This window comes from Aspergillus multicolor (genome assembly GCF_047715735.1).
Source record: "Aspergillus multicolor strain CBS 133.54 unplaced genomic scaffold BDW74scaffold_1, whole genome shotgun sequence".
Lineage (NCBI taxonomy): Eukaryota > Fungi > Ascomycota > Eurotiomycetes > Eurotiales > Aspergillaceae > Aspergillus > Aspergillus multicolor.
In genome coordinates, this window is record NW_027395952.1 from 131919 (window position 1) to 148578 (window position 16660).

General features: G+C 52.2%; 5 protein-coding genes across 5 annotated transcripts; all 5 read right to left on the reverse strand.

The window, feature by feature from the left end:
• Positions 1–3920: 3920 nt before the first annotated feature.
• On the reverse strand, positions 3921–4424 carry BDW74DRAFT_146 (uncharacterized protein). Its single transcript, XM_073723266.1, has 2 exons — positions 4348–4424; positions 3921–4288 (listed from the first exon to the last, which is right to left on the reverse strand). Exons 1-2 carry the CDS (start codon positions 4412–4414, stop codon positions 3963–3965), a joined length of 393 nt encoding a protein of 130 aa, XP_073589246.1. The 5' UTR covers positions 4415–4424; the 3' UTR covers positions 3921–3962.
• A 189-nt stretch (positions 4425–4613) lies between these two features.
• BDW74DRAFT_141368 (uncharacterized protein) lies at positions 4614–5721 on the reverse strand (the record flags this gene model as incomplete). The annotated part of the gene is made up of 2 exons (XM_073722533.1): positions 5517–5721; positions 4614–5465 (listed from the first exon to the last, which is right to left on the reverse strand). A coding segment is annotated over exon 2 (437 nt), but the record flags the coding sequence as incomplete, so codon positions are not given.
• Positions 5722–5968: 247 nt separating this feature from the next.
• BDW74DRAFT_164425 (MBL fold metallo-hydrolase) lies at positions 5969–7158 on the reverse strand (the record flags this gene model as incomplete). The annotated part of the gene is made up of 3 exons (XM_073726258.1): positions 5969–6659; positions 6719–6849; positions 6952–7158. 3 exons carry the CDS (start codon positions 7156–7158, stop codon positions 5969–5971), a joined length of 1029 nt encoding a protein of 342 aa, XP_073589248.1.
• A 397-nt stretch (positions 7159–7555) lies between these two features.
• BDW74DRAFT_164426 (lytic polysaccharide monooxygenase auxiliary activity family 9 protein) lies at positions 7556–8423 on the reverse strand (the record flags this gene model as incomplete). The annotated part of the gene is made up of 2 exons (XM_073726259.1): positions 7556–8040; positions 8096–8423. 2 exons carry the CDS (start codon positions 8421–8423, stop codon positions 7556–7558), a joined length of 813 nt encoding a protein of 270 aa, XP_073589249.1.
• Positions 8424–10405: 1982 nt separating this feature from the next.
• BDW74DRAFT_184425 (alpha/beta hydrolase) lies at positions 10406–11453 on the reverse strand (the record flags this gene model as incomplete). The annotated part of the gene is made up of 2 exons (XM_073730807.1): positions 10406–11242; positions 11301–11453. 2 exons carry the CDS (start codon positions 11451–11453, stop codon positions 10406–10408), a joined length of 990 nt encoding a protein of 329 aa, XP_073589250.1.
• Positions 11454–16660: the final 5207 nt, after the last annotated feature.

Genomic DNA, 16660 nt, shown 5'->3' on the forward strand with positions numbered 1-16660 from the left:
CGGGGCCCCTGCAGCCTGGACCGTCTCCACCCACGAACCCCTACAAATTCCTCCACATTTCTTTTTGTTGTTTCCCTCCCTAGCACACATCCTTTATGGTTCGATAATTCATTATGTTTAACTTCTTGGATATCTTCGGCCGTCCATCTAGCGAAAATCCCAACCCAGAGCCCAGGACTGCCCTTCAAGCAGCCTGCGAGTCCGGCGACCTCGACGCTGTAAGAAACACAGCCACCAGCGCCGAAAGGGACGACCTCAATGCAGCTCTGTGTCTAGCATGCAAGAAGGGCAACATCGACATCATCCTCGAGCTACTCGACGTTCCCGGTGTCGATATCAATGCCACCCTTGAAAGCGACACCGCGCTCTTCCTAGCCACCCGCCACGGCGAGCCCGATGTCATCCAACTCCTGTTAGAGAGAGGCGCAGATCCAAACTGCCCGTCAAGAAACAGGCCAACTCCGCTTTTTGCTCTGGTAGAGAAGACGCGGAGACCGGGCGAGGATGACAGCGATTACACCGACAGACTCATGTGCTGCGCCATACTGTTGCTCGAAGCTGGGTGTGACATCAACGCCGCGGATCACCAAGGATGGACCGTTCTACACTTTTGTCTGCGCGATGGACTTAAGATCACCGACTTCTTTCTCGAACAGGGCGCAGACCCCAACGCTAGAATGAATGACGGTACAACGCCAATGCACATCTTCTGGCACGTCGCCAAACAAACCGACACGTTCAAAGCGCTCATGGAGCATGGGGCGCGACTGGACAGCATCCGAGAAAAGGACGGACTCACCCCTCTGCATGTGTACGCAGAGCATAACTTACTCGGCGACCTCTTCCTCTTCCGACCGTACGTGTCAAACTGGGCCTTGACAGACGCCAATGGGAATACTCTGCTTCACGCCGCAGCCCAAGGGCGTAGTGCCGACCAGATTATCCTCACGGAGCTGCTGAAGCTAGGGCTGGATCCAAACCACAGGAATAACGAAGGGTGTACGCCGCTACACCAGCTTGACTTGCCATCTACTACTCTCGGGGAGATCATTGACCTTTTACTTGCAGCGGGCGCCGACCTTGAAGCAAGAGACAACCAAGGCCGCTCCCCGTTGGCCCGGGTTATTTCGCCACGGCCACAATACAGCATCGCCGAAACCCTTCCCATCTACCTCTCGCATGGCGCAAACTTGAACACTCGAGACAACAACGGAAATGGCATCGTGCATTACACGATCAGGCCGTATAATCTCGACCACGAGAATTTGAAGATGCTGATCTCCCTCGGGGCTGATCCCGCTTTGCCGAACAACAAGGGCAATACCATTTCACATCTTCTAGCGGCGAACTTGGCCACAATCTCCGGCGACACTGGCGTGACTGCAATCAAGCAGCTTCTTGACAATGGTATGTCACCGACGATCAGAAATTACAAAGGCCGGACGCCGCTGCATATGCTGTGTACTCAAGCTTCGCAACACTATTTCATTCCCACTGCTGTCCCACGTATCACGGCCGTCGACCTACTTCTCAATTTGGGTCTGGAACAGTCCATCAACACCCCCGACCATGATGGGGTGACTCCTATCCACTTCGCGGCTACCGTCTCCGAGATACTGGTGGCGAAACTCATGGCGCGAGGAGCCGATGCAACTGTGAGTACGAAAGAAGGGTTGAACTTGCTACATATCGCGTCGAGGGCACGACAAAGCAATGTTGTCGGACTGCTGTTGGAGCATTACAAGCAGATTGACAAAATGTCTCTAGTCAACGCACGATGCAAGCTGGGTCGGACGCCGTTGCACGATGCCTGTCGGTCCGGCCGGATTGAAACCGTCAAAATGCTCATCAACGCCGGGGCGGATATCAACGCCGAAGATACAAAGAAGACGCGGGTCCTGGACGCGTGCGCCGAGTTTGCCGACGAGCAGAAACTGTGGCCGTTCGCCGAGGACCCGGGCAATCTATTCCATACCCTGAAAAGTGGCGGAGTCCTGCGTGGTGACGAGACCAGACCACTCCAGCCAGAGTCCGGATCAAAGACGAAAAAAACTAGTAGTCTACACGATATACCGTCCGAGCACGAAACAGTCTGCATCGGGCCGATTGTTCGTCTTCTAGCGATGAACGGGGCAAAGCTTGACCCAGAACGAAAATTCAGCCACAACATCATGGGCGCTGCGAGGCGGAGCGGATGTGCGGAGATGGCTGTCGAGCTGAAACGACTGGATGATGAAGGGGTTTGGGATTTGCAGTACCACAACGACTTCAATATTGATTACTTAACGATGAAGTGGCAGTATTTGCCCGCGTACTTGGACGAGAAGTTGAGCAGTAGCAGCTATCTAGGGCATCATGCCATGGTGAAGCTCGTACTGAACGGCCACTTCGAGGAGCTCGTCGGGGCACTAGAAAGGAACGTCGACCGCATGCGAGATGAGAGGCCAGGGGAGCTGATGCTCCTGCTGGCGAGGTACGGGTACCACGACCTGTTTGCACGCATCGGTAGTCTCATGGAAGGTTCAGACTGGATCAACAGCGGGAATGCATCGTTAAGTGGAAAGCTCATCCCGTATCTCCTTGCTGCTGCGCAGAGAGACCTACCTAATCTCGAAGTCATCAAGGTGATTGTGGAGAAGTTCCACGCCAATGTGAACGTCGTCTTCACCGAAGGCCTGAAGATGAAGCCCGAGACCTTCTTTAGCTCGAAGATGGACTCAACCCGACAATACAAACCAGGCGATACGATCCTCCACTACCTTGCCCAAGGAGGACACTGGTGGCATCAAGGTGCCATCAAGTATCTCCTCGAGCATGGCGCCGACCCCAACGCGCGGGACAAGCAGGGAAAGACCCCGCTGTGCATTGCCGTCTCATACCTGCATTCAGGTGGATACGGTCAACTAGGAATTGCTAGAATCCTACTCGAAGGCGGAGCAGACCCCAACATCCGAGCCCACTGCGGCTGGACGGCGTTATCCATGGCCGCGCACGACGCCCAGCTCGTCAAGCTCCTCCTCGCGCATGGAGCGCGTCCTTCACAAGAGCACCCGATGGAACTCTTCTCCGCCCTCGGCTGCCTGAACGAGGACGTCCTAAATACTTTCCTAGACCTCGGAATCGACCCCAACACGACCGTCCTCTCAGACGCCCAACCCCACTGGCACACCCACCGCGTGCGCAAAGTGCCCAACATGCCCAACTACGCCCTTCACCCGCTACAGTACATGGCGATGGAGATCTGGAACGACTCGTACGCTCGCGAGCACGCCGCCCGTATGATACGGCATCTCCTGCGGCGCGGCGCGGACCCGTTCCTGGTGTGTGACGGCGACAATCCGATCCTCCATTCAGTGGTGAGTTCCGGCGGAATCATGCGCCCGTTCCTCGAGATAGAGGGTCTGGATCTTGAGAGGCGTGATGCAAACGGGCGCACTTTACTGCTTGCCGCTGCGGGCTCGAGCACGGGGACAGATTCATACGCGTACAATATCGGCCTCTATCCCGAGCAGAATACCCGTATCGTCCCGGCCCCTCATACCAAGGGCGATCCCACGCGCGCAATGACGCTAGTCGAACACGGCGCCGATATATCCGCCGTTGACAACGACGGGAATAATGTTCTCCATCTCCTAGTGCAGCACGAGAGTCCTACGGCGTTTAATGGGTACATTATCAAGCCCGAGGAGAATTACTGGGTTATTGAGCCTCAGCGCACGATAGAGGTCTTCCTGCAGAATGCGCCTGAGCTTGCCACCCAGAGAAATAGTACGGGGTATACGCCGTGGGATGTTGCGAGTAATAAGTTGCGTCAGTGGGCGCTGGATGTCCTGCCGAAGCCTGAGGCTGAAGCTGATACGACGGAGACGGGGATATAATCGAATGCAAATACCAATCTTATAACACTTCATCTAATATAATACATCCAATATACGAAGAAGAGTTGAATAGACGAGGATAGGCTACTGATCATCTTCAGGCCCCAACTTCCTCCTCCCGGCCTTCTCAACATTCGCCCTCTTCTCTGCCCCCGACTTATTGGGATCATTCTTAATCAGCCCATCTGCACTCGTTTGTTCCTCGCCCTCATGCGCTTCACTGCTCGCCCCATCCTGCCTGGAAATAGGAGACTGCACGGATCGTGTATCGGCTGTATCAGATGATCGCGCCTCTTTCCCCCGCGAGAGGTTTATGCTCTGAGATGCGCCGCCGCTCGATACGGGGTTCTTGGCGTTGGAGCTGTGGCCCGGGGAGGCTTCTTTTGTGGCGGCGAAGCGGCGGGGGATGTCTTCAGACAGTTAGATAGGTTCTTTTGGATTGGGGGAGGGAGGTGAACGGGGGACATACTGCTCGCGAGACGGGTGCGGGAGAGGAGAGCCGTGGTGCGGCGAATTGGCATGCTTGGGAGGGTCATTTTGATGATAGTATCTCTTGTTCTTCTGATATCGTCCTGAAAGCTGTAGGACATTCAATAGTGAATCGAGAGATGTCTTATATGGCCGTCTGGATGACTTCATGGCGAAGTAATGCTGTCCCGACCAATCACAGGCCGCTGTCATACGGACGTCATACCTACATACACTTGAGTAGCACGATCACAAGCACCTTAGTGATTTCAAGCCAAGCATAATGTGATTGTTCTAGAAACTATGGAACGGCTGATTAGGCTAAGTAGCTAACGGTCGCTGCATATTGTTGGTTGGGCAGCGGGATCCCCCTCTGTGCCGCACTGTGTCCGGATAAGTTATGATATGGTGCATTAGGATCAACGACACTGCGAAATGACGCGATCGCTGCGGTCGCGATGGCCTGTGGTCGGTGGTCGTGATATATCCTTATTCTGGTGTTGTAAGAATATTCCGGTCGCTGTTGTGATAAGATATCGTATCCGTAGTCGTCCTTCGTTGCAGCCTTGCCCGTGAAATCCGTTTCTCGACTGGTCGCATCAAAGGTGTCGACCAAGGATACCTCTCACTTATCGCCCTTATCCCCATCAACGCCCTTGAACGCAGCGCTTAAATCGGTATTGACGGTCGCATTCGAGCTCCTCTTCGCGCCGAGCGCCCCCATCTTTAGACTCGCCCTCCTCGCGCGCCGAATATCCCGCTCCGTATTCATAAGCATATTCTGCACCTTGCGTTCGCGCGCCTCATTCTTGACCTCTTGACAGTTCAGCAGTCCGGTCAGCGAAGCCTTCATCATCTGATTGCAGCCCGCCTCGTCGAGTTTGCGTCCGACCGGGGATTTTGCCTGCGGGTGGTCGTGTCCGTGGCCGTGCTTATGTTCGGCGGTCGGGGATTCGGCGATCGTGTAGGAAATCGAGCGTTTGAAGTTTTGCAGACTATGGACGGTCGGCACTTGGTTTGTCGAGGAGGAGGGCTGCGGGTGTTTTGGGGGTTGAAGGGTTGTCATCGTTGCAAGAAAGATGGTGCTTGTGAGTCGTGGCTGTAGGTGATTTGATATTGCTGGCGAGTCAGTTGAGAGATAGGCTCAATGGGTCGAGATTTGATTCGTACCTAGGTAGGTTTATGGAAATAACACAGACGCAGATGTAGGTTTGCGAGAAAACTTCGACAGGGAGCAAGGGTGTTAAATAAAAACTTCGAAGGTTGTGTCACCGTCTGTTGTCAGTGAAGAAAGCAAAGGCAGGGACGATCAGCCATGTGAAGCCCGCACACCACCACGAACCAAACTGTCCCAGAATCAGGCAGGACCCTTGACGGCCGGCAGCTCCTCCCTGAATAACCTCATTCCTGACACATCAGTACGCAATCTGATTGGCGGGATTTACTGCCATATCCCGGGTTCGTAACATTCTCTGATCAGCTGCGGTGGCGATGTCGTCATGATTACACCGCGGCGCTCACACCACTTGCTCTGGGTAAATGCAGCCTTACGAATATGACAATAGTATCTGACTACAATAGGCATATCCTATTCACTAAAAATACTTTAGTATCCCAGATGGTTAATCCCTCACAGCAAACCGATACTCCTCCCCCCTATCAAGATACACCACGCCCCCGCCAAGCCCAGCCCTCTCAACCTGCTCTTTAAAATCACTCAGCGGGCTTGCAAAGACATCATAGTCGTCATAGTGTATCGGAATCGTAACGTCCGGTTTGACAAGCTGCATGAGTTCAACCCCCTGCTTCGCGTCCATGGTCACCATCAGCGTGAACGGTGACAGTGATGGTGAAGGCACAGTCGTCCCGCCGAGATGGATAAGCATGAGGTCGATGTTATGCTCGCCGTACTTTCTAGGTATCTCATTCAGCTCGTCGAACATGAGTGTGTCGCCCGAGATGTAGATCCTGTACCCCGTTTTGAAGGAGGAGGCGTCTTTCCCGTGGCCCAGTTCGAGCATCCAGCCGTTCGTCGGCGGAATTGCGCCAACGAGCTCGTTTAGTTTCTCGATTGGCTTTGCGACGGGGATGTGCTTCCCCGGCATGCCGGTTACGCGAAGGCCGGGCGATTCCTTGCCTTCAGAGCCAGAGTCAGACTCGATGTTAATCATCATCTGCTGGAACGGCTCGAGATCGTAGATTGCCGTGAAGGAGTCGGGTCCTTTCGAGGTAAGGATCTTCTTCGCGTGGCTTGTTGTTACGATGGGCAGGTTCCGGCGTAAGGAGGCCTCGACGTGTTGGTCGAAGTGGTCGCTGCTCTGCATTTAGTAGGGTGACTTTGATACTAGGAGGGAGGGAATGGGCGGGCATACCCGTGATAATGAGACAGCAGCACCAGGTCAATCCGGGGCAACTCATGCAAATCCACCGCGGGATTCGTCTTCCGCTGAGATGATACGCCCGGACCGAGATGGACATGGTCGCCGGCGTGGAGGAAGTTTGGCTGCGTTTTGTTAGTCTATGCCTCCTGCAGTACTGTTTTGGGGGGTACGTGCATCGGTCATAATGCGCACGCCTTGCCATTCTCTACCTAATCTTAGTATACCGACACCTCAAACAGTATGGGGTGACCCAGAACAAACATTATCGTGGTAGCCGTCCCCACAAAGTAGATCGATGCATTTTCTCCGCCGGGTTTCGAGGGGTGGGTGTTAGTCGCTTTGGCTGTCGGTAGCTTCTCGGGCACGTCCTTTGCGCCGCCATCGCGGGTAGGCGGCTGGACCTTTCGCGGGTCGATTGTGATGTGCTGCATTTTGGCTTCTCTCTAGGGTAATGATGGGGATGTTCAATTGAGGGGAGTGATTGACAGGTGTATAATCGGGGTCGGCGACCACCACGTGAGAGTGACGTCAGGATATATATCGTACAACCTCCGAGAGACCTACTGGAAGACACAGCTATTTACACTGGGAAAAGGAGACCGAGAAATATTAAAGAAGATGTTGATTTGCTACGTCGCAAGCCATCGCTACACAGCACGAAGTCCTACAAACACTGGACCGGACAGTGCCCTTGCGACGCAAGAACCAGCCAATACCCGAAAAGCAAATACCATACTAGCCCTAATCACTCCAATCGGCACGATGCAGAGCAGCAACCCCCTCGGATACCAGAACTCGGCCACCGAGTATACCTACGTAGGTGATTCCCTACGCCGGCGTCGGCGTCCCACTAGCCGTAATCACACTGGTGGCCTGCACAACAGTTGAAGCCTGCGGAATAAGCGTCGGGCCCGGAACAATATAGCTCGAGAGCACCTGGTATATATTAATCAAGATCCCGGGGTCACTAGGGTCATAAAACTCCGTGGCGGGCGTGCCAGCCGGTTCTGCACTGCCAGACCCCGTAACAAGGATATTAAAGCATTGCGGGTACAGCTGCGCGCCATTCGTGCTCCCGGCGCCGTGCAGCGCGATGATCTCGTGGCGCAGGACGTAGTGGCCTGGCTTGATATCTGAGGGAATCTGAACGAGCCATCCGTTTCCGTTGGCGATGAGCTCGTCGTCGGCCCAGTAGCCTGGGGGAGACGACCCGTCGATCAACCCGGGCCCGGAGATCTTGAAGAATTCGAGGGTGTTTTTGTCGACGTCTTGGCAGGGGCCGTTGCAGGGGGCTAGGTAGTCGAGGACGGGGCCTGTCCATGTTTAGTTGAGAAGACTTGAGAAGGGGAAGAGGAAGACGGGTCATACCATGGTGACTCTCCGGCCACGGCACAGGCTGCCACTGGATGTAAATCTTATCGCCGGCTGCGACGGTTGCGTGGCCATCGGCGGGAGTTGCCTCCTTGTGGCAGATGATTGCGTCGGTGGAGGCTTCTTCGGGGGTCACGAAGCCGTTGCTAAGGTTGGGAGTTTTCCAGCCCACTCCAATGGGTGGAGACGGGGAGTAGGGGTCTTGACCGGGGAGCCAGCCGCGGTAGGAGAGGCCGTTGATGACGATATTGGAGACGTAGCCGTGGGCTGAGACGCGGGTGGTTGCGGCGAGGAAAGAGACGAGGAGGGATGTTGGAGCCTTCATTGTGAATACTAAAGACACGAGAGGATCTGGGTTGTTGGAAGTCGTTGCTCTGAGAACCCGTAGACTTCTGGTCTGATTTATACCCCGTGTCCATAAAATGTCTTGTATAGCAAGATGGGGTTCGTCCCGGTTCCCCGTTTACCCAGATTAAACGATGTCGTGCTGGATGCGCTCCTCAGGTCATCAGAGTTCCATCGTTACAATCACGAAGAAAGGCTGCAGTGAACAGACGGCATTTCTATATATATGAGAAGCAGCCAAGGCCAGCCGCTGGAAAATGATTCGTGCCCTAAGATGCAGCCCTCGTAAAACCGGGGTCGGAAGACGCCATCCACCCCGCCATATGGCACAATGGCATTGAAGAGAGTTTCGACCTGCAGAGCTAACATGGTTTCCCCACGGAGAGTGATCCTGGCAAGTCCGGGGTCGATTCTTCACGTTTTCCGAATTGGGAACGGGGCTCGGATATCAGAGGCGGAGCCTTGTCCCGAGTGTTCGACCCTGTTGCATCCGGGCTGGTTTCGAGGGGCTTGGCTTCAGCATCGCCAGGGGTTGTCCCGTCAGATGATATGTCTTGATGCTTAGGGTGGGCTCATGTGGACTGGGGTTAATCTATTCGGCGCGGCTTAGGTCTGGAGTACCCTCGGGGACATATCGACGGTAATTCTGCCGTCTAATTCAGCGCCAGAAACTAATCGGCAACTCACCAGCTGCACGGTAGTGGTGTTATCGTATTGAAGAGTCTGTAGTGGAGCCGATGTCGAGCCATATGCATATGCATTGTTGATGGCGCGTTGAGGCCTCGTTGCAGTGCCGACCACTTGGGCTGCTGCCATCTCTTACTTAGGAACTCTGGTGTGGTATTGCCTTGAAAAATATGATAGCAAAAGTACATTTAATGTTAGTTGAAATGAGTGGAAGCAAAAGCGGAAGCATATAGCAACGACATCAAACATGTAACTCAAGCCATGCCTCTACGCATTCCAGCTAAGGGTCCATATTGGCGATTTCCCCCGCCATAGGGCCCTGACGAGACCGCGGGAGTACACACCTTGGTACTATGAGTTGCATATCCTTCAGCTCAGACATCATCACCTTCGCGATGGTTTCCTCTTCGGACAAGGCCATTCTCCCTGTCGGCAGGACGAATGCCAGTTCGATGCACACAGCCAAGATTCATATACAGACCTTACCGCAGGACATCTGCTGCTTTGTACAAACCCCTGATAAAACAAGGATAGCGGATATTACAGAATTAATGGAATGATATCATATTCCATGTACTCTGAGCCCAATCGCTGCGCACTTTTGAGCTCATAAATACCACTGTAGTATCTATCCTAAATATGGCATTTCCTGAAGCGCTCTAAGGATTATATCCACTTAGAAGGTCCTACAAATGATAGCATTCCATTTCAAAAGCATCACATAACTTGTACTCCAGAGGTCTTCGCTCTTAGACATGAAATCTCCTGTCATATCTCACAAAGTCTCGGCCTTGGCAGCCTGCGTCCTGGGCAGCGTATAGTTATAGGTACGTTTGTTGCAGGCTATTCTGCCCACTCCGCTATAGACGGCTGGAGTTATGAAAATAGTTTGCTGAGCTTATACGATGGTGAACTGAGGGGGTTGGGTAAAGAGAAACTAAGCTGTATAGATTTTATGATGGTAACTGGGGCTACGTTACGTCTTTGGCAAAAGGCTTTCATCAATCATGGACTATGTATGCTCAATGCGACTACATTATCATGATTAAGGCAATAGAAAGGTTGGACATTTTGGGTTCCTTTTCGAAGAAATGTTATACTTCGGTCACAAGTCGATTCGCTGAAGCCCTATCCTATAATACCTTTCTTCGAATGTTGACTTTCAAGTTTATATAAAAACTCAAGAAAGGCTGTTCTAAATCTTGCACTTTCGTTGACTGATGACATAGTACGCTGAAAATGTTGAATTTCATGCCCGACCCTCAGATCCCACCCTCATCTAAGCCATGCATTTACGACAGGCTTCAACGCCTCCTGCAGCCACTCCTCCTCCGCATAACGAAGATTTCCATCAAATCCATGTTCACCCTCATGAGTAATGAACTGGATCTTGTCATGCACCGGCCGACCCTTCGTCACCTGTTTCAGCCGTTCAATGAACGGCTCTGAATGGTCCGGCGGAACGACGGTATCGTTGAGACCTTGGATAATGGTGATACCCCCATCCGGAATCTTAACTCCCTTCTTCAACTGATCGATTGGATACAACACTTCAGGAGTAGAAGTCTCATTCAAATCGCGCGCATACCAGTCGCCTAGGTACCCATACTCGATGGCCGCAAGCATAAGCGGTAGATAATCACCTAACGTCGAAGAGACCGGTCCCTCGGGCAACGTAGCCAAAAGCTCATCAATAATCGACTCACTGAAATGCTGCCCAAATGGTGGAATAGTCCGGGGCTCAGTGAAATCGTCCGACTTCATGTCCACGGTCGGGTACATGCCGATCGCAGCGCGGGGGATAAAACCTGTCGACAGGCCGTTAGTGAGCTGGAAGGCGGAGTTGATGCTCAAAAGTCCGCCGGCTGATTCCCCCGTTACGAGGAGATGCGCGAAGTCGAATTCCGTGGGAGTTGTATGGTTTGTGAGGATGTCTGAGACAGTGGAGGACCCAAGCCAGGACCAGAAGTCGACAATGTCGTCGTAGATATCGAGGCCTGTTGCTTCGGGCATCAAGCGGTAGTTTGCGCTCACGATCACGGCCTCGTGCTCCAGGGCAAGGTCGGCGAGCCAGTAGGGGAACCAGTCCATGTACAACGAATCTGCGATCACCTGCCAATATTCAGTCTCGGTTACATTCTTAGAGACCATGAATGAGGGTAAAGGGTACCAGTCCACCGCCATGAAAACGAGCAATAGTAGGTCTCTTTCCGACATAATCTGTCTGAGGGACGAGGATATCGGCACGAATTCCATGGTCGCCGACGTACTTGTACGTCTCTTGGATGAGGTCGAAACCTTGAATCTTAGTCAGGTCAGTCATAATGAATAGGTGAGATGCTTGAGCTGTCAGGTACCATACACTGGGCCAATAAGCTCCTTTTATATTGTGCCTGCAAGAAACTTTGGAGCATTATCAAACCCTCTTAGGGCTTGGCCTCGGGACATGTGCTGGTAGTTCAGCGAGTTTCGCGAGGTCACCAATCAGGTCTTTGCACCCCTGTTCGCCTTACTCCACGTGCTTTGAGCTGGCCAATCACCGTAATCATATTCTCTCCAAGTGTAGCGCTCTCGAAGACTAAATCCGACTCCATCTCTCATTGGATGGGGGGCCAGGGATGTCGATCCTCCGCCCTGCGGCTGGCTCCTCTTATCACCCAAGCAGCACGAACATGCCCCTTGACGAATGGGCGGTCAGTATCATTGCCTGTACTGACAACCAAGGCGTTAGTACGCGGAACGGTGGCGGCATTTGTCCGCTAGCGGGGGTATAGAATACAATGGCCGGTCCGACCAAACAAATTTGGAGTCAAGGGCAACCCCATCTGTTGTTGTCAGGGACCTAGTTGAAAATCAAAAGGCAGAATTTCAAGAACGTAGCCGAAATAGAGCAATTCTAATTGTTTAGCTCCTCCATGCCCCAATTTCCTATAGCGATTTAAGCAACGAGTCCGGCTCGCTGGTTTATATTAAATCCGAATTAGTGCGGCAGGATGGCACGTTCCACTTGAATTTATCCCGAGCAGTATATGTACCTTCGGATTATCCTAATAATCGAGACATAAAACCCAGATCCTTTAATGTGAACGTCTTTGTCTCAAGTGATAATCATGGCCAGTGCCCCATACAAAGAACACAGCCCATAGAGCATTCTATGCTTGTCACATGGACTGTTGCTCCAACTCTCCCGAGATGTTTGGCATCAGATAACAAAGACTATTTGCCGCACAAAGACGGGACTAGCAAGGCACTTCAACGACATCTTTATGAGTTCTTTATCAAAAGCAATGGCAGCTCTTATACAAAGCCGCCATTACATATATCATGCCTTCAGGCCCTTTCCAGTAGATTAGCTTACGGCGTACACGATTACATCCCATCGTCCTCCTAGTAGGACTCACTGTATTGGCAGAAACTCAAAACATGCACCAACAACTCGCCATGACGCCCTTCAGCCTCTTTGATCTTCCCCCTGAGCTCATCCTTATGACTCTTGAGTCCTGCAATCCCCGAGACCCAGCAAGATTCGTCCGAACCTCCCACTTATCATGGAACATCGGGCACCCAATTCTCTACAAACTTCCAATCCACAAGAAGCGAGAAATCTTCCTCTGGGCAGCATGAAACAACCGCCCCGGACTGGTCAACTACATCCTAGACGACATCCTCCCCCTTTTTAACCATACTCTCACGTTCGCGCTACAAGAAGTGGCCTTGAGTCCCGCGGTCCGAGGCCAATGTATCGAGATTCTGAACATATTGCTCGACCATGGCGCCAGTCCAACAGACACCCTTACAGAAGCCATAGTGTTTGACAAGGCCAATGTGGTAAGAGCCCTTCTATCACGCGGAACAACGTTCCCTGCCCACCAGTACGAGGCGCACGTCGTCGGCGTGGGCAAGGAAAACCTCCTGCACTTCGCAGCTAAAAGCGGCGCAAAGGGCGTGCTGGAGTATGTACTAACATTCTCAGACCACGGAATGGACATCAATAAACCCGACGCAAACGGCGACACAGCGCTCTTGAAAGCCGCCGCAGCGGGGTCTTTGGCCTACGTCGGCATCCTCCTCGCCCACAACGCAGATCCCAACATCATCAACGCCCAGCGCCGCACCGCACTCACCGAGGCCGCGATCGACGGGAGCGAAGACGTGATCAAGGCGCTTCTAGACTACGGCGCAGATATCAACGGCACGGAAAGCGAGAACCCGCTCATGAACACCGTAATATACGATAACGTCCTGGCTATGGGCTTTTTGCTTGAGCGCGGAGCTAATGCGAACTGGATGGGAGATTTGAGTGTGGGCATTGGGCGCTCGCCGCTGCATAGTGCGGTCTTTGGGGGCGACCATCGGATCGTCGAGTTGCTGGTTATGTATGGTGCTGATGTGGAACAGAAGGATCTTTTGGGCAAGACGCCGGTTGATCTTGTGGTTGGGCAGGATGAGCCCCTGTGTGCCGCAGTTCCTCAGGATGCTGCGATGGGTCAATGGGATCTTTTATCGGTGTGATTATAGGCTGTATGGTTGACTTTCACGAATAAATTGATGCCTGCATAATCTCACAGTTCTCCGCTCTTTGCTACCATAGTTCTAGATTAGATTAGCTCTCGAGTAGCCTACCATAGATACGTTTGTATTATCCTTATAATTTTACCATGACTGCAGCCATCACAACCTATGGTACTACTCACCCTTTCTCGAGGGCGCTCTATGATTCATTCTCCCCTTCCAGAGCGTAGTAACCACGTTCGTTAATATACTCTCGATCAAGTATCTTGATATTGACAAGCCAGATGACGTCCAAATCTTCTCACTGAGACCTCTTTACTGGGCCTCTGACCATGGAGAGGGATCGATTCGCGCGTGCACTGTACAAGTATTCCCCTTCAGAGAAAGAGACCTCAATGCGGAGTTTAGTGTGTATACAAAGCTGTTGAAAGGGCCTTTATTGCTTTCGTTCATTATGCTCAAGACAAAGCAGAGAGTGTATGCATAATTAAAAGACTTCTTTGATCGTGTGCCTAATGCCGCACAGCTCTTTGAGCATTAGATAAAAATGCCCCTATATAAGTATCATATGCCCCAGCCTTTAGGTTTCTCATGAGATTCTTATTCAACCGTCCAGCAGCACTGCTTTTCGTTTTTTTATGAGCAATTCAAATTAACCCCAAACTAAGCAACGTTTACGCCCCATCAGATGAAATCAAATATGTCTTCTTTCCCGCTTTTCGACCTACCTACAGAACTCGTTCTCGAAATCCTTGAGTCCTGCGAGATCAGTGATCTGGCCAGATTCATCAGAACCTCACGCACCGCATGGAACATCGGCCACCCTATCCTCTACGCCTGTTCCCTTCGCGAGAAGGCATCCGCAATAAAGTGGGCCATAAGGGAGAAACGCCCCCAGTGTCTCCAGTACATCTCAGCCCACGATATTTGCACAGCTCTAAAAGAACGCCATGTCCCCACCCAATCCCTATTCTCTGCGACTATCCGCGCTGAGTGCTGCGAGGTCTTGGCCGCATTCCTCGATGTACACGCCAACAGGGAAATCTATCTAATCAAACAGGGGTGTAAAGTCGCGATTCACCATGACAAGCTCGAGTCTCTGAAGCTCTTCGTCTCCCGGGTCCTGGGGTTCTGGACGGATTCGGCACGTATCACTTTTCTCTGGCTAAGCGGCAGGTCGATGCGAGCAAGAACAACATCCTCCACCTCGCGGCGTTATGGGGCGCGCCGAAGGTTCTGGAGTGGCTGTTATCTTCAGAGGAATTTCACTTCGATGTTAACAGTGCGGATGAGCTGGGGTATACGGCACTCCACAAGGCAGTATGGAAGTCCTCTACCCAAACGGTAGCTGTATTTGTCAAGCACGGGGCAGACCCTAATATCATTTCCTTGGACGGGCATACCCCATTGACATGCCTGAGGTTCCACAAGCGCCCGGATAGAGTCGTCAAGCAGCTGGTCGATACCGGAGCCGACGTCAACGGCACAGGCTCCGTCAATCCACTGTCAACCCTGATCCACGAGCAATACACGATGCAGCAGTTCGCGAATGCCAGGCGCGAGGCAGAGGCAATAGCACCGCTAAGGTGCCGTGTTAATATCCCCGTCACCTAATACTACCGTTTAGCAATCTGCTTGCTGCTGCTGTACGGGGTGGACCTTAACTTGATCGATAGTCGTTATGCCGGCCGTTCTTCCCTACATTCCCTTTGCTATGCAACGGCGTTCCCCGAAGTCTGTGACATTCTCCCCCAAGCAGGCGCATCAGTCGAAGTGGACAGGAACCTCCCATTAATTCTCTCCATTATCAACGCGGCTCACAGGGTCACGGCTAGAGTATTGATAGCGCGGTGACGTAGTCCTAGGATTCTTAACTGCACCGATCCTCTCGGCCGCACGCCGCTCGCAATTGCCGCTGCACATGGCGCTGAGGATATGGCACGTATACTGATCGCAGCCGGAGCAGACGTGAATGCACGCGACTGTGCCGGGAACACGCCGTTTGATCTAGCGGTTATCCGGTGGCATCGGGATGTTGCTCGGGTGCTGTATATAGCTGGAGGTCGCCCTCGTAACCGTCTAGGCTAATGGGCGATTTTAGGATCACATTTAGTCAGATATATCCGTTAACACTCTTCTTAGTGCACTCTGTCCACGTAGGTTTCCATAAACAATATATACCATATCAACATTAGACAATCGTCGTCAGGACGCCATGCCCCAGTAGGTTATGCTACTTTGCTTTTCACAAGGTATAAGATTGCTTCAGATGGCTCTCCGTAGAGCTCCAACAATGGGCTACCTAACGTTGTTTCCTCGCTTTAGGCGCACTGAATGAACAGGTACGGTGCCCAGGTAATCTCAAAAATAAGGCAATTGGTAAAAGGGCTCGAACCATTCACTTAAGATGATTGTAGGGCAGTGGGGTCATATTGCAAGTGTGTCCATAGCAAGTGCTTAGACCACGCGGCTGGCTAACGCTGCTTACCGTGTATCCAGTGGCTTGTTTAGTTGGTATCGTAGTGAATAAGGTTGTGAGTCCTTTTGGTTGGTGAATAACAGCGCCTTCACTTCTTTATCAGCTTTTGTTGCCTTTACAATGAGAAGTCCCAAAGGACTGCGAAAGAACACAACACCATGAACTGGATAAAGCGTCTCTCGGGCCATTGTTATTCTTTATACTACTCGCTTTGGCTTCTTTGACTGACAGATCCATGTTTCAGTCCCAACGATTCTGCCTCAACTTGCTTGGAGCGAAATTTGTAAATACAGACATCTGGAGACAAAGCAATCACCGTATAAATCTTCAGGCTCCCTGCCCAGTAGAGATTTCTAAGCATTGCGAAGTATCTCCTTGTACATCAACAACTGCTCACCAGACAAAATTCCAAGCCCAACACATACTACACCAAAACCACTCTCTGTCCGCTTCGACCATCCATCATGTCCACCCCGACATTTCGCCTCTTCGACCTCCCAGAGGAGCTGATCCTCGAAGTCCTGGACGCCAGCGAAGTC